The sequence below is a fragment of the Metarhizium robertsii genome, assembly GCF_000187425.2.
Source record: "Metarhizium robertsii ARSEF 23 chromosome Unknown MAA_Scf_16, whole genome shotgun sequence".
Taxonomy (NCBI): Eukaryota; Fungi; Ascomycota; class Sordariomycetes; order Hypocreales; family Clavicipitaceae; genus Metarhizium; species Metarhizium robertsii.
Genome location: NW_011942156.1, coordinates 40,319 through 68,105, shown reverse-complemented (window position 1 = coordinate 68,105; position 27,787 = coordinate 40,319). Strand labels below are relative to the sequence as shown.

At 53.3% G+C, this 27,787-nt stretch overlaps 7 protein-coding genes across 7 annotated transcripts; 3 read left to right on the top strand and 4 right to left on the bottom strand.

Annotated features, from left to right (window-relative positions):
* Positions 1-505: 505 nt before the first annotated feature.
* On the top strand, positions 506-1,614 carry MAA_09987 (Cytochrome P450 CYP56F1; the record flags this gene model as incomplete). The annotated part of the gene is made up of 2 exons (XM_007827985.1): positions 506-1,045; positions 1,111-1,614. The coding sequence occupies 2 exons, from the start codon at positions 506-508 to the stop codon at positions 1,612-1,614; spliced, it is 1,044 nt and encodes a 347-aa protein (XP_007826176.1).
* A 2,795-nt stretch (positions 1,615-4,409) lies between these two features.
* MAA_09986 (Major facilitator superfamily domain protein) lies at positions 4,410-6,302 on the bottom strand (the record flags this gene model as incomplete). The annotated part of the gene is made up of 5 exons (XM_007827984.1): positions 4,410-4,682; positions 4,756-4,860; positions 4,935-6,098; positions 6,149-6,207; positions 6,263-6,302. The coding sequence occupies 5 exons, from the start codon at positions 6,300-6,302 to the stop codon at positions 4,410-4,412; spliced, it is 1,641 nt and encodes a 546-aa protein (XP_007826175.1).
* Positions 6,303-9,403: 3,101 nt separating this feature from the next.
* Positions 9,404-10,258, top strand: MAA_09985 (ABC transporter-like protein; the record flags this gene model as incomplete). Its single annotated transcript, XM_007827983.1, has 1 exon — positions 9,404-10,258. One exon carries the CDS (start codon positions 9,404-9,406, stop codon positions 10,256-10,258), a length of 855 nt encoding a protein of 284 aa, XP_007826174.1.
* A 508-nt stretch (positions 10,259-10,766) lies between these two features.
* MAA_09984 (Mis6 domain-containing protein) lies at positions 10,767-13,277 on the bottom strand (the record flags this gene model as incomplete). The annotated part of the gene is made up of 6 exons (XM_007827982.1): positions 10,767-11,746; positions 11,802-12,183; positions 12,243-12,416; positions 12,473-12,596; positions 12,803-13,178; positions 13,232-13,277. The coding sequence occupies 6 exons, from the start codon at positions 13,275-13,277 to the stop codon at positions 10,767-10,769; spliced, it is 2,082 nt and encodes a 693-aa protein (XP_007826173.1).
* Positions 13,278-13,962: 685 nt separating this feature from the next.
* On the bottom strand, positions 13,963-18,750 carry MAA_09983 (tuberin; the record flags this gene model as incomplete). Its single annotated transcript, XM_007827981.1, has 1 exon — positions 13,963-18,750. One exon carries the CDS (start codon positions 18,748-18,750, stop codon positions 13,963-13,965), a length of 4,788 nt encoding a protein of 1,595 aa, XP_007826172.1.
* A 1,859-nt stretch (positions 18,751-20,609) lies between these two features.
* On the top strand, positions 20,610-23,818 carry MAA_09982 (chromosome segregation protein Cse1; the record flags this gene model as incomplete). Its single annotated transcript, XM_007827980.1, has 6 exons — positions 20,610-20,679; positions 20,769-20,911; positions 20,980-21,147; positions 21,204-21,374; positions 21,426-23,125; positions 23,191-23,818. The coding sequence occupies 6 exons, from the start codon at positions 20,610-20,612 to the stop codon at positions 23,816-23,818; spliced, it is 2,880 nt and encodes a 959-aa protein (XP_007826171.1).
* A 1,187-nt stretch (positions 23,819-25,005) lies between these two features.
* Positions 25,006-27,080, bottom strand: MAA_09981 (uncharacterized protein; the record flags this gene model as incomplete). Its single annotated transcript, XM_007827979.2, has 3 exons — positions 25,006-26,655; positions 26,726-26,890; positions 27,009-27,080. The coding sequence occupies 3 exons, from the start codon at positions 27,078-27,080 to the stop codon at positions 25,006-25,008; spliced, it is 1,887 nt and encodes a 628-aa protein (XP_007826170.2).
* Between the last annotated feature and the right edge of the window lie 707 nt (positions 27,081-27,787).

Genomic DNA, 27,787 nt, shown 5'->3' with positions numbered 1-27,787 from the left:
TCGAGGCGTTTGGCAACAAGAGACCTTGACTGTATAAGACAGCGCTCAACCTAGTGCGCTGGGGTCTCGTATGTTAACATTGAACGCTTGTGTGATATCCGTGAGATGGCGTTGCTACGCGTTTGATTCCGTCAAAGACGTCACGACGCGCAGTCTAGCGCACGAAAAGTAAACTCACCAGCTTTCTTTCACCAAATTCTGACGCTAGAGTAGCATGACGGGGTGTCTTCTTTTTTCATTTCTCTGGCATTATTTGCGCTACTGCAGGTAACTCATGCCACGTATATTATCGGCCTCGCTTACACGTAAATCCACCAGAAGATATATCCGGCTTTGGCTTCGCTCCTGCCAAGCCCAAACAGCCTTGCACGAATGTGCCAATACAATTTTTGCTCTTGGCAATGACAAAAGCTGGGACAATCTTTTTTTCCTCAACATCTCAAGCGCTCCATTGATTGCAACATTGGTGTGCTGCTGCGAAACCCTGTGCAATTCGGGTTGCGCAATGACTGCCTCCCTGCTGCTGGGTGGTGCGATACTATTGGCAATCACCGTGTCCGGTGTCCTCTTTTCTTACTTTTCATCTCCTCGGAAAGGCGTTGGCGGCATTCCCACGATACCCCTCTGGGTGGCACTGATGCCCTTGGTCAAGGACGTCGATCAGCAGGACGTCTTCACCAAGTGCATTGAGAAACCACTGCGCAAGCACGGTGCGGCCTCGATATTTTTTGCGGGCCAATGGAACGTGTTGATTCACAAGCTGGCCTATCTGGCTGAAGTTTTCAGAAGCGAGGACATATACCAGAAGAGTGGAAACTACAGCAAGATTCCTCATAGTGTCTTGGCAGCTCTGCTCGGGGATAACATCATATCGAGTCGCGGAGAAACCTGGAATAAGCTGTGCACACGGCTCCTCTCCGCCCGAGACTCTGGACAACTGACAGAGAAGCAATTCCGAGACAACGTCACCGTCTTATTTGTGGCTGGCCAAGAAAACCCCCAGTTGGCCATCCTATCAACCATGTATTTGCTGGCCAAGCACCCGGTAAGTCGAGGCGAAGCCGCACACAATTCGTAGTCGGCGGCAGCTGACAACGCCTTTCCACACAGGACATGCAGGACCGACTCTTCGACGAGCTCAGCCAGCAGCCTGGAAAGCCAGTAGACGCAGAATACCTAGACAGCCTGCCGCTACTGACGTCCATCATATACGAGAGCCTGCGGCTGTTCCCCCCCACCGGGCAGCTCATCAACCGCCGCGTAGCCTCTGCCGTCTATCTAGGCGACGCCATTTTCCTCCCCGAGGGCACGTACGTCGGCTACAACTGCTACTCGACGAACCGCGACCCCGACGCCTGGGGCCAAGACGCAGACGCCTTTCGGCCAAGTCGCTGGGGGTGCTCGCGGCGCGATATACACAGGGAGTACAGGCGGCGGAGGACGCGTGCCGAGTTCATCACTTTTCACGGCGGGCAGCGCGAATGTCTGGGGGAGCAGTTTGCCGTGCTGCAGTTGAAGGCGACTCTGTACACGCTCGTGACAAGTCTCCGCTGGCGGCTTGATACAACGTGGCTGGATAGAATGACTCCCGTAAGCAAGACGGGATGGCGTTGACGTGGACATTGAACCGTGTTCGACGCGGGCTGAGGCTAATTAGGGCCAATTTCTTATAGGCTGCCTTGTGTCCAGGAAACTTGCGCTTGCTATTCGAACAGAGGGCAGCGGCGCCCACTTGATAAGTCATCTGGTAGAATCTTTCTGCTGGCTCCCGGTCGGGGGGGGATGGGGGCCGCACGAGACCTCTCGTCCTGGAAATGTGAACGGGAAGGATCCGGAAAGCGGCTGCCAGAGACTGATTGACGCGTGTTGTCTAGTTAGAACCCCAAGTAAGCAGCCGCTTATAAGAGACGGAGGAGTACAAACAACCGGCCAGCCGAGACTTACGTACAAGAGGTCAAGGAGGTCTGCTGTACAAGACGATGGAGTACTCCTGCCAAGAACACGGCTTGGTAGTGGCGAGAATACGTCTGTAGCCTCGGCAACATGAATGGCTTCCTGTCACGTAGTTGCTGCTATGCCTCTTGCGTTCACACCGTTCAGCCGTGATTCCGTACCGCCAGTGGCCAAGGGGAGCAGGCGATAAACCACGCCAACGCGGCTTTCTTCCGAAATATACCGCGTCACCAGGCAACCGAGGACCAGTCTGATTAAGTACCCTAGTACCACCGTCCGCTGCGGGAACTCCCTCGTCCGGAGTAAAATGTGTCATGTTCAGCTATCCCTCTTATTCACACATCTCACCAACCCCCCAGCGAACGGGGGCAAAGTTGCCAACTTGCGTCGCCCAAGGAACGCGCTTGACATTTGTCGACGCACTCGGAGCATGCTTCGTCTCGCCATGGGCCGTGGCCAAGGACTGACTGTTCCGGCTCGCTTTCCATCAAAGTTATCCAAAAGGGGTTCGTTGTGTGTGCCCTCCAGTTTCGGGCTGGGTCCTAGGCAGTCTACACTTGGACATCGACTTGAACACGTCATCGTCCCTCGTTGTCAATGTTGCCCTGAAAAGCTGCGGAGAAATCGTTGGATGTTGTGCTTGTCTCGATCGGCAGCCCCTGCTGGGAATTCTGCCGGTAGATTTATTCATGTAAAGGGGGTATTTCACGGCTTATCAAGAAGAGAAAATATCGGGGTTTATGGTCCAAATGACCGAATGGTATAGTTGCATATTCCAAAAAAACGTTGGTTGCGTGCTTCCTGGCCCATTATACTTGTACTCGCAAGCTCATGCTGCCGGTTCTTCCAAGGTGATGAAACTGTGCATCATACCAGCCTTCCATTCGACTCCCCGTCTCCTTGGTGGCTGACCACTCCTACATGGCCAATCCATCGCCGTTGTGCCTTCCGGCATTGGGCTCCAGTATCACGAGTGGGATCGTGACCCTCAACAATACGCAGTTGCTCTATACATAGGTGGCTTTGGGTTCGTTAATGCCAAGCCCATGCATTGGATTGTATTGGATCGCCTCTCGTATGGGAGTGGATGCGTCACCCGGCCTGAACCCTTGCCTTGCACCTTTACGAGCACCATCGCGAATCCTCGAGCCTTGGCTACTTGCGTCGCTTATCACCAACGCAAACGTGAAGGGTATACATAAAATTCAAACAATCCACTCTCATCCTGCTTCCAAGCGGTGGAGGTTCAAAGTTCCTCCATGCCGTTTTTCTAGCCCGACAAGCAACGGCGCTTCTTCACGTAGACGTACATATCTCTATAAAGTACAATCCGTGCCCAAGATAAATTACAAGGTTGACCCGGCAGTGCCATGTTCAAGAAAACCCCGGTCGCCGCCACCGCCTCCCTTACCTCGCTTCTCTGTCGAGTGTTTCCGCAACCGTCGACGCAGGACGTGCAAGGCCTGCCGGAATGCCGGCTGCCCGGACCTCATCCAAGCCATCGCCAAGCATGTTTGCTGCCCATGCCCCCAACATACTCCAGACCAAGGGTTCATCACACGCCAGACGCATATGGCAGAGGACATCAAACGCGTCAAGGATGCCCGAGTTGCCGGCGTTTCTTGGGCACAACCCTCCAATCTCTACGTGTGCCCAATCACACGGCCAAGTTTGCGGCGGCAGCCACAGCTATGCTTGGCCGTGCACCTCGGGATAAGCCTCGATGACTGCGAAGCACTAATGACGAACAAGGTCGGACAGAGCTCGCACGAGGACAGTTTACCTGTCAATAATGATGATATTGTTGCAAACCTAGGCACCCTGTCGCTTCAGGGCGCGTCTTTAAAGCCTTCAAGACTAACTAAGTCTTTGGAGACGTGGATTTCTTTCCTAGGTTTTGCTTCGCAACGGCGAGATGCCAGTGTTCGATTCTCTCCAGCCCCCGAGGTCGCTAGGGTTAGCCATCAGCTACGTTTCATGTTACGAGAAGCATTATTGTTCCTTCTTTCTATTGAATTCCCAGTTCTGGTTCTATCTTCTATTTGTCCATCTATTACTTGCCTCACATACCCCGGCCCCTGGCGCTCGTGCTTATGATAGACATTCGTCATGGCTGGCGGAGGGCTCCAAACAGCAGGTCTCACTGCCGCCATCATTGGTCGTTTGTTTCAAGATGCATAGCGTGCGCCGTGCTTCTTCACGGCAAGGCACAACGACCAATACACCAGACTCTTTCCTAGTGTCGCACATAGCGCCCCTTTCTCCTCCAAGACTATCCTACAAACCCTAAGCATTTTATATATCTTCTTCTTCCCTATTCTTGCAGATTATAGTTGTACCACTCCGATTCGATTAATCACAACATCCATGATCCCACCCCCGTAACACCGCAGGCCAAACAATTGGCACCAAAGCACACCAGTGGCCTCTTGCCCCAAACCATTTCCAGCAAAAGCCTACGACCACTCGTTCAGTATCCTCTTCAGGGAGGCGGGGGGGATCGCAGCCAGCGAGTAGTGCTCGTACTTGGCGGCCGTGGCAGCCCTCGCCTTCTTGCCCCAAATCATCATCGGGACGGGAATCAGCAGCGCCGCCGCGGCCGTCGCGGCAACTATGATAAAGGCATGCAGGACGCCTATTTTTTGGATCGCCGGGAGCAATGCCACGCCCACCACGACGGCAATCAGGTTCCGGACAAAGACAATCCCCGCCAGGGCATCGCCAATCATCTACACCACCTCGATTAGCATCCTTGCCGCACACAAAGACGTCGACCATGCTGCGGTTTTTGCATCTACTTACGTTGTGGTAGCAGTCGGTAATGTACGCCAGCGCCACGTCCAGGCAAATACTAAAACCGAGTCCGAATACAGCGGAACCAACGCCGATGAGAATCACAGAAGCCGCCTAAAACAAGCAATTGATTGTCAGCATGTAAACATCCAGCAAGAGTCGCCAAAGAGAACAAGGCGCCCACTCACCTTGGAAAGGGCAATGCCAAAGAGTAATAGCCCGGCACACGTCAACACGGCCCCGGGGATGGCGAGCCACAGACGCATCTCGGGGTGGTAGATGCCGCCGTTCCTACGCGCGAGGTGCACCACCCAGCGATCGCTCAGGGCGGCGACGACGACGCTGCCCAGGCTGTGCCCGACAAAGGGGGCCAGCCCAAACAGCCCCACGTCAAACGAGTTGAACCGGAACGGCGCCTCGAGCAGCTTGGTGGCCGAGAGGTGCTGGTGCACCGACAGCCAGGCCATGACGGAGCCGTACGTGACGGCGGCGTACGCGACGGCCGGGAAGCTGACGAGAATGACAAACGGGGACGTGAAGCGCACCCCGATGGGCCTCTTGGTCTGCGTCACCAGCGCGAACCGCTGCTTCCACGTCTTGGGGGGCGCGGGGAGCCTGACGACGGCCCGGGTGGGAATCGTCATGGTGCGGTTGACGTCGACGAGGTCGACGGGGTCCTCGGCACTCGCCCACGAGACGGGCCGGTTGAAGAACTCGTCCTCGCGCTCGAGCACGTCCCCCGCGGGCCCCTCGGCGTCCTTGCCCGGCGGCGAGGGCACGTAGGTCGACTCCTCGAGCAGCAGGAGCATCAGGACAAAGGTGAAGGCGAGGGCGGCGGCGGTCCAGCGCACGGCGGCGCGCCAGCCCTGCGCGTCGACGAGGAAGCCGACGGCCACGGGGCCCAGGAAGGCGCCGGCGCCCTGGGCGAACAGGAACAGGCCGTTCATGGTGGCGAACTGGTGCACGAAGAAGAGGTCCGCCACCGTCATGGGCACCAGCGTCTGGCTGACGGACGCGGCGGCCCCCGTGACGACGCTGCTGATGAAGTACTCCGACTTGGTGCTCACGTTGGCCGTCCACAGGGCCGCCGCCGTCTGGGTCAGGATGCTCATGAGGTACAGGGGCCGTCGGCCGTAGCGGTAGGCCAGGGGGATGAGCACGATGCCCGCCAGCCCGAGGCCGATGAAGCTGAGGGAGCGCTCGAGCGCGATGTCGTCGTCGCTCACGCCCAGGTCCAGCTGGAGACCCGTGTAGGTGACGTGCGCCTCCTCGATGAGGACAAACGTCATCGACGTGTACCAGATGACGATGCCAAAGTGCAGCGCTTTGCGGCGGGCCGACCAGTTCTGGCTCTGCGGGTTAGTTTTGTGCACATCAATCTCGGCGGTGGAGCAGCACACACCAGGGGATCATCGTAGTCGTCTGTCGGTTTTGGGTGCAGGATAATCTTCTTGTCCGGGCCTGCGCGTGTCCTGGTGAGCCCTTGTTTCCGTGCATCAGCTGGAGCTGTACGTACCCGTCAATCGAATAGTGCCCGGAGGCATCTTGGTGGCCATTTCTGCAAAAAACGAGGGAGAACCAGCTCCGCGGGCTAGTTTTTTTTTTTTTCTTGTACCGTAAAGACTGATGGCACGGGATTACAAAAGTTGAAGCATGATAGTTGCAAACGAAGGGAAGGGACAGTGAAGATGGATAAGGGAGCGACTGAGATGGTTCACCACCATCGTTTGTGGGTTTGTCGTTGAAACCAAGTTGGGGGCGGCGCGGCTTTTAAAAAGCTCCAGTCATCAATAGAGTTAGTCGACATAGTTCCGGAGCCGACGGGCTGCTCCACCTCGCCCACGTGCAGGGCCATTATCTCTGCTGGCGCTGACGTTTCATCTTGGACGCCACAAGAGGCAGATGCGAAACGGACGTCATGCTCCCACGACCGCGACATGGGAGCCCCGTCCCCGGAACACCCACGGCCTCGCCGGATTCTGAACCACCATCGGCAGCATACACAGTGAGAAGCAGTTTGGGGTGGGTGCATCGATGCATGCTTGGAGAATGTCGTGATGGCCATGGCCACCCACCCCAGAGACATTGGGGGCCGCATGGTATCCGCCTCCACGGGGCAATGCAAATAAATCCCTTGGAGTGCGGCGTGACGCTTTTGTAGCGAGCAGTGATTGAAGCACTCAAAAATGTTGATTCAAAAGGTGTAGAAATCCATTCACTATCAGTATAATAATACAAGTACTAATAGTTTCCAAGTTTGTATAACGCTAGTAGTGTATCGCACGTATCGCAGCCCTTGGAAAAAAGTATTGACAGGACCTGTGAGGTAGCGCAGAAAAATGGGGCGGTTCAACCAATGGAAGCCGAGCACGGAGTAGACGCCATGGTCAGGGAGCCCCGGATTCCACCAGATCTAACGTTCCTGGGCTAGACGGACCAACTGCGGCGCTTGCTATTTAACAGAGTTTGCCCTTCAAACAAGTCGTCTGAAATGAGCACTGACCTCTCGATTTCTGTCTGGTGGGTCGCGGCCCTCGGGGTCCACCAGACCCGATGCCTAGTACTAGTCAACATTGACCCTCTGGTTCAGAGCAACAGTCGCTTCGTCAAAGTGCTGCCACGTCCCGGTGCGAGGGTTGACGATGCAATGACCAGGGTCAATTCCATAAACTGAATGAACCACTTCCAAAACATTATAGTGTCAATAGTATGCACCCTTGGTGTAAGCCCCGAGCTTGGCACATTCGCAAGTGTCAAAAATATAGTAGCTGCCACACAATTCCTAACCCCCTACTCTAGTCGTTACATTATCAGCACATGGACAGGCGCCGCCTCTTTTGGTCTACGCGGCTCGGCTTCTTTTCAGCCGAACTTTGATGAAGCGAAATAAGGTTCCTGCACTGCGAGGAGCCATGTGCATTGGTTGTAGTGTAGGTGGCAAAACTTTGATCAGGTTCGAAATTCAAAATCTATTTGATGCAAGACTAGATGCCGTCTGGCGTATCGGCAATGGCGGGCGGGGCCAATCAGCCGGCACGCACTGCCCTATTTGTTAGCGGGGAATATTGTTTTGCTCTGTAGTCAAATGAAATTCCAAGCATAATAATACGAGTATCGTGCAAGCGTAAAATCTAAAACAGTATGCGGCTGTACCAGGCCAAGGACAGTAAGAAACTAGGAAAGTAGACGTTTGTACACGCATCGTGGCGCGTCAGACGTACCTGCCCTATTTGTAATTGACCGAACAGAATCAAAGCCAAGAACCAGTCAATTTTCCACGCCATCTCGGGCCGATGTGTTTATTATCTCACACATGGGACATGCTAGTGAGTGCGATACACAAGGTCCCAGGTGCCAACTTTTGTAACCGCCACCCGGTGCCACTTTGCTACTTTTTGTACTTAAGTATTTTACGATACTTTGCACGGAGTAGCGGGGAGCTTTTGGTGACGGAATAGCGTGCAAAAGGTTCCAAGCTTGTAAAAATTCGACAAGTCAAGTGTCATGTAGCTCTTTGCATGTGAAATATGGCAATTATCGGCTTGTACCTTCCATTTTGATTTTTTTGGATTGGCCAAAGCCCTGCTCGTCACGAAAGCTGGACCCTACCGCGCTGACTCAAAGGGAATACGCCTGAATTGTCGTGGAGAGTGCTCATATATCTGTTCATGCTCTCCAGCCACGTTTTGCATGTGTGAGTGTGGCCCCTACCCTCCTTGGAGCTTGCAAGCTCTGGCATGCACATCGCGGCGCCACCAGACGCCAGACGCCAGACCAGACCAGACCGGATTGACGTTTACAAACTTGTATGCGCACCAGCCAGTGACATGTTTTAGCCGAAAACACAATGGTAGTACTAGTAGTAGGCCCGCTAGTCAAAGTGGACACACCAACAGGTGCGGATATTTTTCCCTTGACGCATTGATTGTATGTATGTGCATACGGCGCTTCCTTTGATCCCACCCCCGCCGACGCCGCTGACGAGAAAATACCGGCATCTGGACGGCCCTCGGCGGCAACATCATGGCATTGATGATTGTAGGGTGCGGGGGGAGACTAGTAGAGCGCATAACTCGCTCCAGGCGCATAAAGCATGAACGGAGAATGAAATACATACAAGTTGGCATTGTAGCATAAATTAATACCTACGTAAAAGCAACAAAAACGGCGAATGAAACGACAGAAATGAAGAACCAGGTTCCTTGACAAGTACGCAGGTCAGCATTCACGAGCGCGCCAACATGATTCCTCGACTCGTGCCTTTAGTCCACCAAGTGGGTGAGGCAGGTAGAGTGCGGGGAACAAGGGAATCGTGGGGTGTGGCAATGCCTTGTCGATATTGGCTGAGGCTGTTCATAATACTTATGATACATAGTAGGTCTCGCTATTTTATCCGAGCTAGCTACGGAGTACTTATCTGATATATTAGCTCCACTATAGACTCCTAACCCTAACCCTAACCGATACCAGCAGGTAAGCACCTTCACCTACGTAATATCATGTCTTCTAGGTCCTCCATCTGCAGACACCGACGTCGTTCGACCTTGCATGTGGACCACCGACGGCTGCGCCCATGTCAAACCACCACTGCCGCCTCCTCTCCTCCACCACACACCTCCTCACCACCACACCGTCATCCCGCCCGCCCGCCGCCAAAATGCCCAGCCCACCACGCATCCAGGTCAACAACCTCTCGTACACATTCCCCGACTACTCGACGGGCGTGCGCAACATCACGCTCGACCTGCCGCCGCGCTCGCGCACGCTCCTCATCGGCGCCAACGGCGCGGGCAAGACGACGCTCCTCCGCCTCCTCGCCGGCAAGCGGCTCGCGCCCTCCAACACCATCGCCATCTGCGGCGTCGACCCCTTCAAGGACTCCCTCGAGGGCGTCACCTACCTCGGCCTCGAGTGGGTGCTCAACCCCATTGTCCGCAGCGACATCAGCGTCCCGGAGCTGCTGCGCTCCGTCGGCGGCGACGCCTTCCCCCAGCGCCGCGACGAGCTCGTCGCCCTGCTCGACATCGACACCGCCTGGCGCATGCACGCCGTGTCCGACGGCGAGCGCCGCCGCGTCCAGCTGGCCATGGGCCTCGTCCGGCCCTGGACCGTGCTGCTCCTCGACGAAATCACCGTCGACCTCGACGTCCTCAGCCGCGCCGACTTCCTCGCCTGGCTGCGCCGCGAGACCGAGTCGCGCGACTGCACCATCGTCTACGCCACCCACATCCTCGACAACCTGGCCGGCTGGCCCACGCACCTCGTCCACATGCACCTCGGCGCCGTGAAGGAGTGGGACGAGGCCGACACCATGCTGCAGAGCATCGACGGCACCGTCGGCCGCTCCGGCAACAGCCGCCTCGGCGAGCTGGTCCTGGCCTGGCTCAAGGACGACCTCCGCGCCCGCGGGCCGCGCACCCAGCTGCGTCTCGGCTCCGAGGGCAAGACGTACGGCTTTGGCGGCATCAAAATCGGCGGCTACGGCGACGAGTCCAGGCAGAAAGAGGCCTAGGACTCGTCGTGTGCATGTATATGCGAGGGTGGAAAACGAGAGCCTCAGCCAGAGGCCGGGTGCGCACTCTACTACTGCGTCGGTTTGCAATCCATCGGCGCTGTGTGGAGGGGGAGGGGCGTAGCGGGAAGGACCAGCGGCACTCAACTGCATTGTATCGGCGCATAGAAATCAGCCTCACGCATTTTCAACGGTGAGCGGCGTTTAGAATTGGGGGGGTTTCCGGAGACGCGGCACGACTCAACTCTGCCCGGTGGCAGGGCATGCATACATATTTTTTGTTGGATTTGTTTTTTCTGTTTCTCGTACATGCCATACATTGATACCCATCTTGTCAACCAGGGATCTAATCCACGTCCCCTCAACTAGGGACACGTACAAATACATTGTTTTTCTGTATATCCTACATGAACCCGGATATTCTGTGCTTTCATGCCCACGTCATGCCCACGTCATGCCCCACGTCGTGTCCTTGTCGTAAATTAAAAAAAGAAGAAAAATACAACAACTACGGCTGCATCGGCGTCCCCTGAATGCTCAACCTACCATCAATGGACCTCTTAAGCACCGTCATGGCATTCTTCAACAGCTCCGCAATGCCGGGGAACCCATTGTCCGCCAGGTTCTTCAGGACCTCGATCCGGTAGTCCTGCCAGCTGAGCTTCATTCCGCCCGCATTCGCCAGCCTCGTCAGAGTGCTCTGCGTCACGGGCCCGCCGTGCCGCACCCTGATCTCACCATCGTGCTCCATCGCGTCGTCCTCCAGGTCCCGGACGCGTTCTATGCTCTGGTAACACAGCACGGGCGAGTGCGAGAGCGAAAAGAAGGAGGTGAGCGGCAGCGCGCGGTCGACGGACACGGCGTACGCCGCGAGGGCGTTGATCGTGGCGGGCGAGAGAGTGCACGCCTGCGCGTTGGTGTCGGTGTCGTTGAAGCCGCGGTTCCTCCAGAACAAATTGCACACGTCCATGATGTAGCCGTTGAAGAGGTTGACAAAGGGCCGGTCATAGGTGTGCGAGTCGATCCGAGGTGCGGCATCCGTGGCTGGAGCTCGGGGCCGGGTGGCCACGGCCGTTTCGATGCCCCTTTTGTAGCAGGCCAGGATGAAGCAGATGCGGGAGACGGTGGCCAAGGAGTTGTTGAAGAGGAAGGTGTATATGAGCGGGGAAGGGGGCAGCTCGATGCGCATGTAGCGCTTGAGCTTCGCGTCGGTGATTACGCGCGTGGTTTGCTCGTAAAAGTCGAGGATGGAGGCGTCGGTTGTGACGGATGGGGATGTTTGTAAAAGGGTAAGAGCAAGCGTGTTTGTGTGCAGGACGAGCGAGGCGATTGTCGCGCTGGCGTGCTCGGGGATGGTGTCGCTTGCTTGCAAGATGGCCGTCCACTGTCTGAGCAGATTCGTGTACATTTGCAAAAGGCCTTGTTGCGAACTGGGTGCAAAATATTGCACAGCTGCCTCGAGAGGCTGGAATATGAGTCGGTGTAGTTCTGTACAATGTCAGTCGTATGGCTCGACGGCCGAATCAAAATTGTAGATGCGCACCTCCAAAGTCGTGGAAGGGCGTAAAGCCAAGAATGTCAAAACAAACATCTCGCTTCCCCTCGCCCCCCCAAATGTTGAAAAACTGACTGAAGAAGCTTAGAAGCAGAGGCGGAATCGTCTTGGTCTGAACCACAAACTCCCTCACCACCTCGAGCACCTCCCATAACGTTGCTTCATCTGCGTCTCCCGCCATCACTTCTTGGAATACTGCGCTGAGCCAGTTTGATATTCGCTGGTAAGATTCAGGATTTGGCCTCAGAATGAGCAGTTTTTGTAAGAGGGGATCAGCCAGTACGGCAACAAGTTGATTCGGGAGCTCCAGCTTGTCCATTTTGGCTACAAAGCTGGAAACATCTTCCACTTCTTCGAGTGTGACGGAATCCTGGCCCCATGTCAGCAACAGCTCGTCCCGCAGCGAGGTTGAACAGGGCGTTCTCTTACCTCTGTCGCATGAGACGTCAGCACAATAGGCACGGCCTTGTTCCTCTGGGCCCGATTAACAGGTCTATTAACCCTGAATCCGCTCTGAGGCCCCGTCGGTCTCTGTTCCGCAGCGCGTTGACGGTGGGCGTCTTGAATCTCAGCCAGCCTGGAGCGCCACAAGACATCGGGGTGCTGTGTTCATCAGCACACGCACGCACATCACCTTGCCCATCCAAAAAGAAGCCTACCTTGAAGGCAGAGGCCTTGCCTCGAACGGCCTCACCCACAATAATTTCGGGGTAATAATCCTTAAACACCCTCAACAAGCCCACCAATGGCGGGTCATTGCCAGTCTGTCTCGATAGATTCAACCTTGGTCAAGTTAGTAACTACGTCTTCGCCACGTCCGCGCCACAGTTACTCACAAGGCTTGAATCCTGAATGGTCTCACATGCTTCCTCCTCGTAATCAACGCCAATAAATGCGCCAGCTGCGGCCTTGAAAGAAATCACGCAAAGTCAGCAAAGTCAGTTGTCCACCCCTGCAGCCTGGAGCGTCGTGAAGCCGAGTATACGCACCGAATAGCAGCAGTATCAAGCAAATTAAATAAAACTGAATACGCCTGCGCCAAGACGGCTGGCGTCTCCAACACATGATATACCATCACCAGCCATTTCAGCAGCGCAGCCTGCAGGCTAAGCGGTGCCTTGAGCGCGCCATGTCCCAGTGCCGATACCACATGGAGCACAACATTGGGGGACACCCGCTCAGCTGGGTACAGGTTCCGAACCACGGATGCTAAACTGGCTTGATCGAGATAGTTAGGGATGGTGACTAGGTCGATCAGCCGGTCGAGGGCGGCAGGGACAATGCCTTCTTCATACGCAAAAGTAGAGAAGGACGCGACAGTAGATTTGATGTTGATGGCACGAGCTTTGGCGGGGAGTTTTGCCGCTGGTGCTTGGTGAGCTTCGGGTCAAGAGCTCGATGGCGGAATGGCTTCTTACCATTGACCATGTCTTCAATAAGGGCATCAATGCTGTCGTCCGCCATTGTAACGTCACCGACAGGATGCTATCGCCCAAAAATGTTTGGGCATAGCCGCCGCAGAAGTCGACTCAACTTTCCCGCTCCCTTGGGGAGCTGAACCCATTTGCTTTCCCGTGAGTTGACGTGAGACTAGTTGGGTCAATATTTCCGATCAAGTTTAGACTTGACGCGTTGAGTGATTCCATGTCTGGCGCGTGTTACTGTCTGGTACCGTGCCGTGATTTGCGGTGGCGAGTGGGGCGAGTGGGTCCTGCCGGAACGGACACTAGGATACTCCGTATTTGAACGCACACCGTCAATAAATTGAGGCTCAGCCAGGATAGCATCACCGTGAGAACAACCGTGTCGCTCAAAATTTCAACGATATAAAATGCCTATAATTTAGTGCAGCTTTCGGCATTTCCCTACCGCCCTTCTACCTCGTCCCTGTTTGACGCTCCTCTGTCTTTTCATTCGCTTCCCTTATTAAAACCGGGGAATAACTATACTAAAATGGGGTATGCCAAAAATAAGCAAAACGTCAACCTTTAGCTGAATTAGAAATGTCGAAAAAACTTTTCATTCCAAATGTAAAACCCTCCCCCTTCCTTATGATCGACGCCTCTAAAGAAAAAAGTACATAAAAACAGTTCATCATACATAGATCATTCGCCCCTGACATGGTTCAACGTCAAAAGACAAATGTCCTTCAAGCCCATTTCGAAAAGTCGACAGACTCCACTAACGGGTTTCCTCCATTTGCGTTCCCTACTTCAGTGTCATGTGTAGGGGCGGTCGAGAGCGACGAGGACCGGTGGGACGTCTGTTCGCTGGTGCTGGTAAAGAAAGTGGCCACGCTGGTGCGACGCAAGCTGCTGAAGCTGTCCCGCACGCTACTGCTTGGGCGGGAGGACTCAGAGGGTTGGTTTTGCGAGGACGAGGTCGGCGGCGGCGACGGAACCAAGGCTGCCGTCGTCTTCGGTCCGTATCTCTCTCGGAGACGCTTAATCTCCCTGAGCCGACCACTCCAAGAGCTGATGTGCTCGCCGCCCTCTCTGGCGTTCCAGACATGGGAAAACACCGAAGCATTCAGAGCAAGGAGGCGGATGAAACCAGGCAGCGCATTCAAAGATACCATTTTTGTCTCCGATGCCGGCGATATTTCCGGGAAGCCAGGCTTGCTCAGAACCTGAACTCTGTAGAATGGTTGTCCAGACGTAGCCCCAGGCCTATCCGTCGTCCGTGTTGCGATAAAAGACGCCCGCGACGCAGGCGTTATCACGATATTAACATAATTGAATTGGCTAGGGAACGTATCAAACATGAAAGGTTTGCCTGAGTCGTTGAAAATTATGTTGACAAAGTCGTTGCCGATATGTCGCTTCTTAAGAGTGCACTGTGGGTCGCGTTCTAGGTTTGTAGGCATTTGAGTCGTAACGTGGAAAACAATCTCTGTCACCCTGTCACGCCAGCAAAACGTGTATTGGCCATCAGAGTCGTATTCTCGATCCAATCCCTGCGTGTTAAAGGTAGCACCTTTCAGCTTTGTCAGCGTTCCAAGATTGTTCAGGAACTCCGTGTAATCACTGCTGCCAGAAACATTGGCAAGGATTTCGGCCTCGTTATCCTGCCCCTCCCCAATGTATATAACGCCAACCTTATGACTGTCCACGCTGGAGCTTCGGTCAAATACCCTGATTGCACGGTCAACGGCATCGTCATCCGGTAACGGAATAGGTCGTGCGGACTCAAAGCTCTGGGGCACAGGTGACATAAGTTGAACCAGTACATGACTGGGGAGAATAGAATTGCTGGTCGGCTGGCCTTCTCGGCTCACGTCAACGTGGTTCTCGACCTGGTGTGGTGGAGGCGTCGCGTAGGTCTCCCGGATCGTATACGCCGACGTCCCAGAAGGCTGTCGCTTGATGATTTGCGCCCAACCCGATATTGTCGCCTGTTTCACTGTCACAATACTGTTTCCAATGATCCATTGCTTCTTCACAATGGGTCCGAATCGACCCTCAGTAAAGTACGGATCTTCACAAGACTCGTCCACATCGGCATACGTGACTCTCTGCATGAAGTCGATCGAGGTAAGAGCTTGCTCATCAGCATTCTGTCCAGAGCTATCAGGATCAGAAAACAGCTTCTTGACAATCCACGAGACATGCGTGGCGCGATCCTGAAGTTTGAGAGCCAGGAACCAGAATAAAATCACATGGTACGCCAAAGCATGGACATATTGAGGAAGCTCCTCGGAGGGAGGACCAGTCTGCGTGGGCTCTCCAGTAGCAGCACCAAACACGCCAGCTGCATTAGGTTCACCGTTGTGGCTGCCGCGATGTGATTGTCGTTTGTCCCTTGCATACTCCAGGTAGCGGAAGCAGATTGCGAAAACAATTCTGTACTCATCTTCTCTAAAGTTGACGTATACATTGTGTAGCCGACTCAGGCAGGCAAGGAACTCTAGAATATGAACTGACACGTGAGGCTGCGTGATGCTTGCTGCCATTTGATTGAGCATTTGAACAAGGGATTTGCTAGTAGAAAGAGGAAGCTCGTGACAGCATATCGACAAGGCGTGAATGCAGTATTTCGCGGTACGTTCCCAGGTACCGATACCAAGAATGAATGTCTTTACAATTTCATCCTCGTCACCCTTGCCAAAGTGCTCGTGGTAGCTTAGAATCATTGTCAGGCTGTGGAAGAGACATATAGCCACATCAGCTCGTCGCAGACCAGATACGAATGGAGGTTCCTGAAAGCTATTCGTTCGTATTTGATCGCAAATAATTCGACGTAATTCTTGAATCTGTGGAATTACATCTCTGAATATGGCATGATTGCTGAGTTGTGACGGCAGGTGGACGAGGGCGAAGCTATAGATCTCCCATTCACTACCTTGTAATATATCGAGCACGGCATCAAGCCAATTTGTCATATTAAGCACTGATGGTTTGCGCTGCTGCTGTACATGCGATGCGGCTTCGTCTGCATCTTCACTCTCGTCGCTGGGTTCAGTCGTTGTCGAATGAGACACGAGCACGGGACTGATGAGATTAGGGATTCGTTCTGGCAGGGCCTGCGGGTCTGGACATCTCCAAAGCTGGTGGTATCTTGCAGCAATGGTCTTGGCCCCGCTTGGTGTTCGTACTGGATGACCTCGCTCTTGATGCTGAGACTGGCTTAGAGACACCCCTCGGGACGATCGGGACTGATTGCCATGATCGCTTCTTGACAAACGAAGAGACTGAGCTGCTTCCTCGGCCTGCTTCTTGGCAAACGAGGCGTCTGTACGATACATGGCAGTTGCCAGAGAAATATTGTCAAGGTCATCCGTGACAAAGACTCTGTTGGCCCAATCGGCGCGTAGTCGAAACAAAAGCTTCATCGCCGTTAGCCTGGCGTCAGTTTCGCAGTGATTCGTTTTAGCAATGCCGACCACGGTATTGTACAACTTCACACTTTTGTAGCTATGTGAGTTCATGAGTCGTAGAAACATTCTGACGTAACCTCTTGTAACGACATTTGAAGGAGACTGTGATTGTCGGAGACCGGGCGTAGCTGCGTCCATAATTGTTGGAGAAATCGTAGCTGACAACACAGAAGGTGATATGGGAGACTTGAGCCTATCGCCAACAACTATGGCTCTCAAAGCATCAATAACAAAGTCAAAAAGTTCCATGTCGCATGACACAACAACAGAAACCATTAGTGGCATGACGGCATCGAGTACCAAAACGTCACCTTCTTCAGCAATGTTTTGCAGTATGCTCTTGGCCATCCTCGGAATGAAGTTCTGCTCTGCACCATCACCAACAAGGTCGACAATCTCGTACGCGTCCATCATGGCATGGAGGGCCCTAAGTCTTGTGTCGGAGCTTCGACTGCGGTTACTGAAGAAGGCTTCCAACACCAGATTCAGGTTTTCTTCCCACCTCAAATCAGACGGAGAGCAGCACCGAAATTCTTGAAAGTAATCCAGAACAGTCTTGGCTGTTTCATCTGGCAGTAGGTTGTGAACATCAGTAAAGAATTTGACAATTGTTTGTCGGGGTACAAAGTCGCGAGACTTCTCCTTGATGACAGTGTCTAGGCGTCGGACGAGCGTCAGGAGCTCGCGGTCAACCACAGCTTCCAGAGATTCGTCATTGGCCTGAATGCCTTGTTGTCCGTCAGCGCCCTCATGAACACGTCGGTAACACTCAGCCGCAACGTCAAGAGAAGTCGACCAATCTTCATCCACGATGAGACGGTGGATGTTGCCGAGTCCATCGTCGAACAGGGAATTAATCAATTGCAAGACCGCGGCGTAGACTCGTAAAGACTTTGTGGCCTTGAGCGTATTCGACAGTCCATCAACGAGTAATGCATACGGAACCGACGGATAGCCCTTTTCAGTCGTCTTCGACAGCAGCTTCTGGAGTACAGCCAAACTTCCCCGAATTTCTCTACTCGAGTCTTTTTCATTGACGCCAGGTTGCAAATTTCTGAGTATATCAAGCATGATTCGAACCGTCGCTTGGCCATTGTGTGACTTGCATAGATTAGCAATTGTGTGCCACGAGTTCTTTTGCAAGTTGGGAACCATGCAGTAGATTGAACTGAGAACTTGAACACAGTCCTTCAGTTTACTCTGCGGGATAGAGCCAAAGGTCACAATTGCATCTAGAACATTGATACAGGAGCGCAAGTCATCCTCCTGACTTGTATTCATGCAGATGGTGAGTGTGGTGTCAATTAGATCGGTAACGGCCGGCTCGTCAGCCGTGTTGAAGCTGAATTTGATGACATCCAATAGAAACAAAAACAACTGTGCAAAGTTCTTGTCTTCGCCCAATGCTGCAGTCTTGGCCCTGGAAGAACCGCCGGCACCGCGGCCAGGATGAGAGTTTTTCCTCGCGATACGGGCTGCATTGTACGCATTTTGCAGCCAAATCGTCAGAAGAGGTAATAAATCGTAGTCGAAACCAGCCAGCACACGGCCACGGCTTGTCAGGTCGACTAGAGCTGCAAGTTGCAGATGGAAGTCTTCGGGGTTAGCAGATGCGGACAGAGTTTGAAAGTACTCTTTCCGCTCCAAATCGGTCGAAGATGCATGTTTCGCGCATTCCGTCAATAGTTCCCAGCCAGCAGCTCTCGTCGAAGCTGGGTTGTTTGGATCGATGAGGTCCTTTGCAGCGTACCAGATATCCAGAATCGGATTCAGTGGATATTCAGTAATGGCGTACTTTAAGGTATTCGCGGCGGAGATTCTCTCGCTAGGGCTGCCGTTTTTGAGTTGTTCAAATGCATCCATATGGTTGGTGGACAGCCCCTGGGAGTTTGTTGGGATGGCATTGATGAGCTCGGCTCGAGGCAAGGCAGCCGACGGGTTCGAAGGAGGAGGCGGGGCTTTGATCGCCTTGGAATTTGTTAAAGTACGAAAGACTGTAGCCAGGCCACCGGGGCGAGTCGAATCCGGAGAAGTAGGATCATCTTCTGGCTGCGGGGACATGTGCTCGTCTGCCGAGAGGAGTGGTGGAGGAAATGTTGGGACTGTGTGACAAGTTAGCAAGGCAGACACAGCAACCAGGCAAACCAAGTCCAGCTTTGCGCTCTTCGTGGCAGGCAGACAACCACCTTGCGATAACTCCACGCTTCAGCAAGCTCGGGCGAAAAACTCAACATTGCCGGTAACGGCAGGGACCATCGTGGCTAGACGTAGATTGCATACCTGGAGATCAGCCCAGACGATCTTTGAACATAAAACTGCATTCAAGATCGAGGCGGCAGTTATACACGGCGTAGGGAGCCGCGAGCCGCACCAAGAACCGATGAAAGCAACCTAGGACGAAGCCCGAACCGTGGATAGGAACTCCGCCAAGTTGAGGACGGGGACTGGGACGACGACGAAACTCGACGGAATATACTTCGAAGCTGGCCAAAAACCGGTTTCAAGTCGAACACAGAATTGACCTTGCTAGGACAAGCATTGGCGAGGATGTAGGAGAAACAGGATAAGGTTTGGGCAGGAAATGTCGATGAGACCGGAAGTGGTGATGATGCGATGCAGTCGCTTTTTGGATCATATTTACCCACTATGAAGCGAAGCACTCGGGAGTCCTGGTTGGCACTTATCCGAAAGTACCAGTACCTGCGATTGTGGGCAGAAGCCATGCAGCTTGGCTGGAACAGTACATGCAGTGTGGCTTGTGCAGGAAGGGAGGATGGGGAGAGCCCCACCATGACGGTTACTGCATTGAAGCTCAGTGAAGATTCTGCGCTCGCTGACCTCATCTGCAGACAGAGCATCTAAGCTGGGGGGGCTGGGTACCTACAGGAAGTAGTCTGGTAGGGAGCTAGGCAGCTGGGCATCGCACCGCCTAATGACATGATACCAGCATCTTCTCTGGTCTCAAGGCTTCAATGCTGGCTGCTTGTCGAGTACTGAGTCTTGAAATCCGCTGGACTTCGTGGCTATATCAAGTCAACGACCTACGTAGCTGGTACTACGTACCTAGCAGTTGACACACTTGCACCAGTTGACGGTACATCGTAAGGCCTTAGATGCCAACCAGACCGCAAGTCAAGTTCAGGTGCCAGGCCGCTCGACAAGCTAACCAGACGATACCTAAAGTATTAAGTACTTAAAGTAAGTATACAAAGCGCCCCGTAGTGCACTGTCTTTCTGACCTCAAGATGATTGAACCATAGGGTAGGGCTGGAGCGAGCAGCCAAGTGTTGCTTCGCACCCGACCTTTTCTATTCGAGGGCTTTAGCGCCAAGATTGCTCTTTGTGGCGGGACCGACAAGCTTCGGTTCCTGTTCCACGTTCACTGAAAGCTTGATCATTTTGCAGGGCAACAGAATGATTGATGCCGTGATCAATATGTCAATTATGCTTTATTCGCCATTTGTGTACTCTATTATGCATGTATACCTACTTAGTAGGCAGGTAGGCAGTTGACGGGGCGGGCTTGATCTTGGCAGAGCCACGAGATCCACAAGACGCTAATATAAACAGTTGCAGGACGAACTGTTATACAATATTGAAAAAAAAAAGGCCATCAAAAGCGCATACGGGGGAAGATATGGGACTTGTCTCCCTATCCACCAGTTTCTAGATGAAAATGGCACGACCGACACAGCTTCGTGCAAGCGCACCCCGTCTTCTCCGTACCGTTGATCTGATCCGAGCTCCCCACACGCAACCCGTGGTTGACCCTGGTCGCCCCGTCGCCATGGAAAGGCGAACAGCTGCGCAACGCCAGAAAGTCCTCCACATCACATCTCTTGTTTCCAACAAACACTACCGCCTCTCTCCATCTCCAAACGTCACAACCACAGTGCAGCTCTCTTCCACGAGGTCTCACCATGGCGGCCGACATTGGGAAAATCTCTCAGCTGCTGAATGCAACCCTTGATCCTTCCCAGCACCGTAAAGGTACGGCAGATTCCTCCGTCCTGACTTTTTTTCTCTTTGCTTTGCCGTTGCCCCGCTCTCCAGTACTAATAAACAAAACACATCTACAGCCGAGAATGCTCTGAAGCAAGAGGCCACCAAGCCCCAATACTCGCTCACCTTGCTGAACATTGTCAATTCCGACTCTCTTCCCCCCAATACCCGACTCGCTGCTTCCTTGGCCTTCAAGAACTTCATACGTTCCAACTACGTGGTGCGTGCCCGTACCGACCCCCCACCTCGACCCTCGATCGAAATACTAAAGCTGTACGTGTTTTTCAGGATGAGGAAGGCAACTACAAAATTTCACAGGATGAGGTTCAGATAATAAAGGAGCGCCTGATTGGTTTGATGATCTCGAGCCCGCCAAATGTTCAGAAACAGCTGGGCGAAGCAATCAGCGTCATTGCAGACTCCGACTTTTGGAGGCGGTGGGATACGCTGACCCAAGTACGATCTGTCCATGTCGCCGTATTCCGGGAGCTTTTGCTGAGCTGAATAATTAGGAACTGGTTAGTCGGTTTTCTACCACGGATCCCAAGGTCAATGTCGGCGTCCTCGAAGTCGCTCATTCGATTTTTAACCGATGGCGCCCTCTAAATCGATCCAACGAGTTGTATATCGAAATCAACCACGTCATCACCACGTTCGGCCAGCCTTTTGTTCAGTTGCTGGTGGTAAGTTGTTCAAGTGTAGCACTATCTTTGGGATGCTGACACATCGCCTAGACTACTGACAGCAAAATCGCCGCGCATGCCAACGACAAAGATGCCCTCAAGGGGTGGTTCGAGACCCTCGACATGCAAATCAAGATCCTACATGATATGTCCTCTCACGACCTTCCCCCGATTTTTGAAGAGAACCTTGCGAGTATCTCTGAGCTTCTCCACAAATACCTGACCTATAACAACCCGCTGCTCGAGACAGATGATGACGATGAGGCGAGTATTGTCGACACAGCCAAGGCAGGAATTTGCGAGTTGCTGGAGCTTTATACTATCAAGTATGATGAGGACTTTTCGAAATACTGCGCACCTTTTATTACGAGCGCGTGGAACCTACTATCGACAGTTGGGCCTCAAACCAAGTATGACAACCTCGTGAGCAAGAGCTTACACTTCCTGACCGCGGTCGCCGGTACAGCTGAGCACGCTGCTGTTTTCAACAATGAGAATGTTTTGTCTCAAATTGTCGAAAAAGTCATCTTGCCTAATGTTGCCCTGAGAGAATCAGACATTGAAATGTTCGAAGACGAACCCATCGAGTTTATTCGACGAGATCTAGAGGGTTCAGATACGGACTCAAGACGCCGGTCTTCCACGGATTTCTTGCGAAAATTGCAAGAAAAATTTGAGACTCCCGTCACAACCGCGGTGTCCAAGTATATCACCCACTATCTTGACCAGGGCAAGACAGACTGGAAGGCCAAGGACACGGCCGTCTATCTATTCTTGTCTATTGCCGCCAAGGGAGCTGTCACCGCCGCACAGGGGGTCAAGACTGTGAACCCACTTGTCAATGTTGTCGAGTTCTTTGAACAGCATATTGCGGCAGATCTCATGGCGAGCGAGGGGGTGGAGCCCATCTCCAAAGTTGATGCTATTAAATATCTTTACACATTCCGCAGTCAACTGTCCAAGGAACAGTGGACGCTCGCTTTACCGCCATTGATTCAAAACATGAACTCGTCCAACTATGTTGTCTACACGTACGCTGCAATTGCTGTTGAACGTGTTTTATTCTTGGCCGATGATGTGGGCAATCAAATGTTCCCCCGAACCGACATTGAGCCCTTTGCAAAGGACCTTCTTAACCACTTGTTCAAGCTGATTGAGCGCGAAACTAATGCCGCCAAGTTGCAAGAAAACGAGTTCTTGATGCGCTGCGTCATGAGAATTCTCATCGTCATCAAGGATGGTGCCGCGCCAATGCTAGATAACGTCTTGACCCACCTTATTCTCATTACCAACGTCATGAAGCACAACCCTAGCAACCCAAGGTTCTACTACTATCACTTCGAGGCTATGGGTGCATTGGTACGATACTGCTCTGGGGCCAATACCGCGGTTTTCAATCAGAAGCTGTGGGAGCCATTTAATCTGATCCTTACTGAAGATGTTACCGAGTTCATTCCTTACATTTTCCAAATTCTTGCCCAGCTTCTCGAGTCAAGTCCCGCAGACGCTGTTTCTGAGAACTTCAAGAGTCTTCTGGGCCCTCTTCTGGCTGCGCCTTTGTGGGAGACCCGTGGCAACGTTCCTGCTTGCGTTCGTCTGTTATCTGCTGTCATTCCCAAGGCATCAAGCTTGGTTATTCAGAACAATCAGCTGGAAGCTGTTCTTGGCATTTTCCAAAAACTGCTTGCATTCAAGAAGTCCGAAGTCCAGGCCTTTGACATTTTGGATGCCATTGTCAACTCGTTTGAGCCGTAAGTGTTGCCCTGGAACAGCTTCTAGTCCATGACAAGATACGTTAGCTAACTCGACCCCATAGCTCTGCGCTGGACAAATACTTTGGCACGATTCTGCAGCTTCTGTACACCAAGCTGCAGGGGTCTCCTGCCGACTCGTTCAAGATCCGTTTCGCCCGCTTCTATCATCTGGTCAGTGCCAGACTTGAAGCCGGCTATGGTGCGGACTTCTTCATCAAGCAATCAGACCAGCTGGATGCAGGTGCATTTGCTCAAGTGTATCCACCATTTGTGCTTGCTGAGACAGAGAAGCTCGCCAAGCCCGTTGACCGCAAAACGGCAGTCGTGTCACTGACCAAGACATTGTGCGATTCACAGGTGTTTGGGCAGAAGTTTATGAAAGGCTGGGCCAACAGCTGCCGTATTCTGCTGTCCCTGCTCGCAAACCCTCCCGCTGTTGCCGCTGGCCAAGGCGACGAGATCATAACGGAGAGTTCAGTCGATGATATTGGATTCGGCATGACATATACTGCTCTCAACACGTGTCGACCCCTGGCTCGCGACGACTTCCCTGATGTTCAAAACGTGACGACGTGGGTCAAGCAGTACATGGTTGAAGCCAACCGGCGACACGGTGGGGCTATTGAAGGTTTCATCACCCAGAGACTTCCCCCAGAACAGCAGGAGGCCATTGCCCAGTATATTCGCTGAGTGGTCCGTGGGGGGTTGACGGGGTTGTTGGACGAGGCAGAACGGAGAGGAATATCGATGAAACAGTACAAAATGTGACTAGTCAGAGGGGTCGCGTGAAATGAATGAGCCCGGGTATTTGAGCATTGAGCATTGAGCATTGAGCATGGAGCGGGTGCGCTGTTAACACAGGTATTACGCATGTTAACCGTGTGGGATAGGTGGAGGTGGCAATTACCGCAAAGAGCCGCACGGTAGGCACAATTGGGTCATGAGATGACCGGAAAAGGATGCAGTAGAATTGAGCAATATAATCAAAACATGGCCAAGTCGGCGTATATATCTGATGCTGGACATTTTCCTCATAACCATGCCACTTATGTCCACTACGCAATTTCGTGTCCCACAGTTCGGAAATGACGGTGTAGTTCATGACATGTGCGCAATCCTCGTGCAATAGCGGGGGCTACTAAGACTGACCCCGGAACAATCACAGTGCGGCAAGTACTAGCAGTGTTACGAGTAAGCGACACTGACGTCAAGCCAGCCATCACGGTTAGCATGTTGGTGCTGCACGAGAGCTAGGAAGAGCGCAGTGTGGTATTTCATAACTAGTTGCGTCTGCGGAAATAAAATACACCCGTCCTTCTTTTGCCGCCATAAATGACAATATGTACAGGAACAAAAAATAGCTTAGGGTGAATGCACATGGTATCGTAAATCTCGCTAAATCATGAGGCGCCGCCGCAGCGACGTGCCCTCGCCGCCGGCCCGGCACCAAAATACACCGGGTATGCAGATGCGCAAATGTCGAGTGAATGAGACGGGCGGGTGGCAAGTGATGCGGCTTTTCCCACCTGGTGTAAAAATCGGGAAAAAGGGGAGGGGGGGATATATATATATATGCCCGGCGCTGAAACGCTTTGCCCGTTGTGCAGAGGGACGAATTCCCCGTCGTTAATGAAATGGACGTGAATCAAGTGCCGTCGTGAGGGGTCGTGACGATGTAGGAATGCTGTTTTTGGCATTGAAAAATTTCGTATACGCGCTGTAGAATTGCCAAGAGTCGAATAATGTTCATAGTAGGTGGTTGGCGGCCGGGAGGACTGGGCGCAAATGTTCCTGGTGTGATGGTCTGGTGCCGGTGCGGTAGTGTAGAGAGCTGGTAGCTTGGCCGTGGTCGAGAGGGTCCCTCACCAGAATCGACTCTATACAAAGCCTCCTTCGGTGCCGACCATGCCAACGCTGCTTCGCCATGCGCACCGTCTATCTTGGTCCTCGCGGTCCCGGGGTCGTGGTGGCAGAGGTCCTGTCCCGCGGAGAGTCAGGTTGGTGCGCGGCGCGGACGGGCACGGCTGGGCGTCGACCTCGCTGCTGGCACGGCTGCTCCCTCCACTTGCGTTCGTCTGGACGAGCAGTAAGCTGCTGGTGCTAGATAACCTCTTGGCAAACTCGGTGAAACTCAACCTTTTGGCACTCGAGTTGGAGTGTCGCTTTTCCGCAGTTGTGCTGGAACGATGGCGTCCGCTGTCCTGGGCCTTGCCGGACGTCATCGAGGATAAATCCGGTGCTGCTGTGGCTGTGGGTATCAGATGAGGCGTGGTTTGTGCTCGGGAGGCTTTGGGCCTACTCTTGGCGTGGGCGGTGTGTGGACGCGAGGGTGGCGCGATTATAGTGGATGTGGGAGCGGAATCTGCATGAAAACTAAGGTTGTTCCTCGACATACCCGGGCGATGAGACTTTGGGTTCTTCAGAGTACCGCCGTCGTGGCGGCCTGCAATGTACGCCAAGGCCCGCTGAGCAGATGGCGACATGAGTGGTGCGCCATGTTGCTCGTTCTGGTTCCGTCTCTGGGAGTAGCCATCGCTTTCAGAGTCGGAATCGTCCGAGGCAGGGTCTGCCCCATTGTCATCTGAGGAATCGTCATGATCAAACGCACTTGTCATGGTTGTTTGTTGGGCCTGTTGGATCGTGTCCCGCTTTCGCCGCTTCTCCTCGGCATCGCGCATTAGGGCATCAAACCTCGCAATGGAGCTGAGCTTTTCCTGTCCGGGAACATACGAACCGGCGCCAGGGATGTGTCCCAGCTGAAAGGCTCTGTCCAAAATGGTCTCTCCAGGGCAAGGAGGAGACGCTTCATCGAGGATAGAAAGCTGCCGGCTGTGTGAGCTTATGCTATCCCTGCCTCGGGAGGGTGAGCTCATCATGGATGACCTTCCCTGGGCCGAGGTCCATCCTTCGATGAACTGACCCTGGTACTCTCCATTTGGACCCGACGATACAATATCGCCGGGCCTAATGGTTGTATAATGCTGTTCAGGAATTGCATACTGCACCTTTTGAGACGGATGGTTGTTACTAGAAGGGGATGAAATATCGCTTCGTTTCGATCGTAGGCTTGGGGAGCCCGAGCTGAAGGTGGTTGCGCGATCCAGGGGCCCGGTGGAATGGGTGGCCGTGGAGCTTTTGTGCTGAAGACCGCGGCTGCCGCTTCCTGGTCGAGGGGAGTAATCCGGATTGTCGTTGGATCGTGTTTGGAACGGCGACGTGAAAACCGGGGACACGGGGCTCTCTGTCGTGCCGTGCGAGCTCTTCTTGGACATGATGAATCGAGACCATTCGTGAAGAGTGGGATGGCGGTTATCGGGAGGCGTGCGAAACCACAACGTCGTCACTCCTGTGTCTTTGTTGGAAGAAATAAAACCTGCAGCTCGGCTTGATCGTCTCTTTCGTTGATTGTCGGAAACTGTGACCACAAGAGTTGGTAACACAGGCCCCTGCTTGCGATGGGAGACAAGCTGGACTTGGCAATCGGAAACACAGCTAAGCGGCCATTGCTGGATCGGCTCCCAGTCTTCCTAAACATGGACGTTGTCAGTGGCGTGTGTTGCGACGTGGGAGTAGCGACTGAGGAGCATTGCGCTTTACCTTGGTCTTGTAAATGAAAAGACATTGTTCGTCAATGGCATTCTTTTGCACGGATTTTGAAATGACGGTGTTGACACGGCCTATGCTGCCATTCTGCGTGAAGCCGTAGCTGCCTTGCCGATCTCTGGTGGTGGATTGGCGAGACCCAACGGCAATATATCTTGTCTAGGAAGCGGCATGATTAATTGGATGTGGCTGACGGTGACGCGGGGAGAAGAGAAGAAAAGCATGCTGCTCCCAAACTATCAAACAAAGACTCGAGCACGACTGTTGTGCTGCTCACCTTCCATGATTGCCTGCCCAAGATCTGACTCCGGTCCGGAGGAACCTGGAGGTGGCCGGCGAGGCTATCCATGGCCAACAAGATGACAAGTTGCTGGCCAGAAAATGGGAGCAAGATGCGGAGTAAAGGCCGGTGGTCTGTTTCCGGTTAAGGTCGCATTCTGAGAAGGCAGAGATTGGGACCGCAGCGGAAAAGAGACCTGGCTGCTGTTGTTCGCGTTTATGTTTCAACCGTATTGTCGACTCCTTTCCTTGGTGGATACTCGAGTATTGCCTCCTCTTGCTGCTAATGTCCTTGGCGAGTGTTTGGCGGGCAACTAGAAAAGCCAAAGTTTGCTAGATGGAACTGCACTGCAACGAGGGTCCAAGCCAGAAAAGATACGCCCGAGATGCAAGAGGGAACATGGGAATAAGGGGCAACGAAGACGTTATTGTTTTACGCCCAACACACACAACTGCGTAAAAGTGGACGAGAAGAGAATAAGTAAGCAGCAGCGGAAACTAGAGCAGCAGGTAAATGGACCGCCTGGGCTATTATGGGTCCTGAAGTTTGGCACGGAGTATGATGGTGTTTAACCAAGTCGACGGCCAGTCGCTAGTCACTAGTCACTTTTGTCTCTTGGTCTTGGTATTAAACACCTTGGACCAAGGGCGATCCCGCATTGGGCTTTCCGGCGGGAGGATGACGGACGATGAGGTGTGGAAGCAACCTTCGATGGACTGACGTGGGAGAAACCGGGATGAGGCATGGGTTGGTGCCAGATGCACAGGTCCATGCCC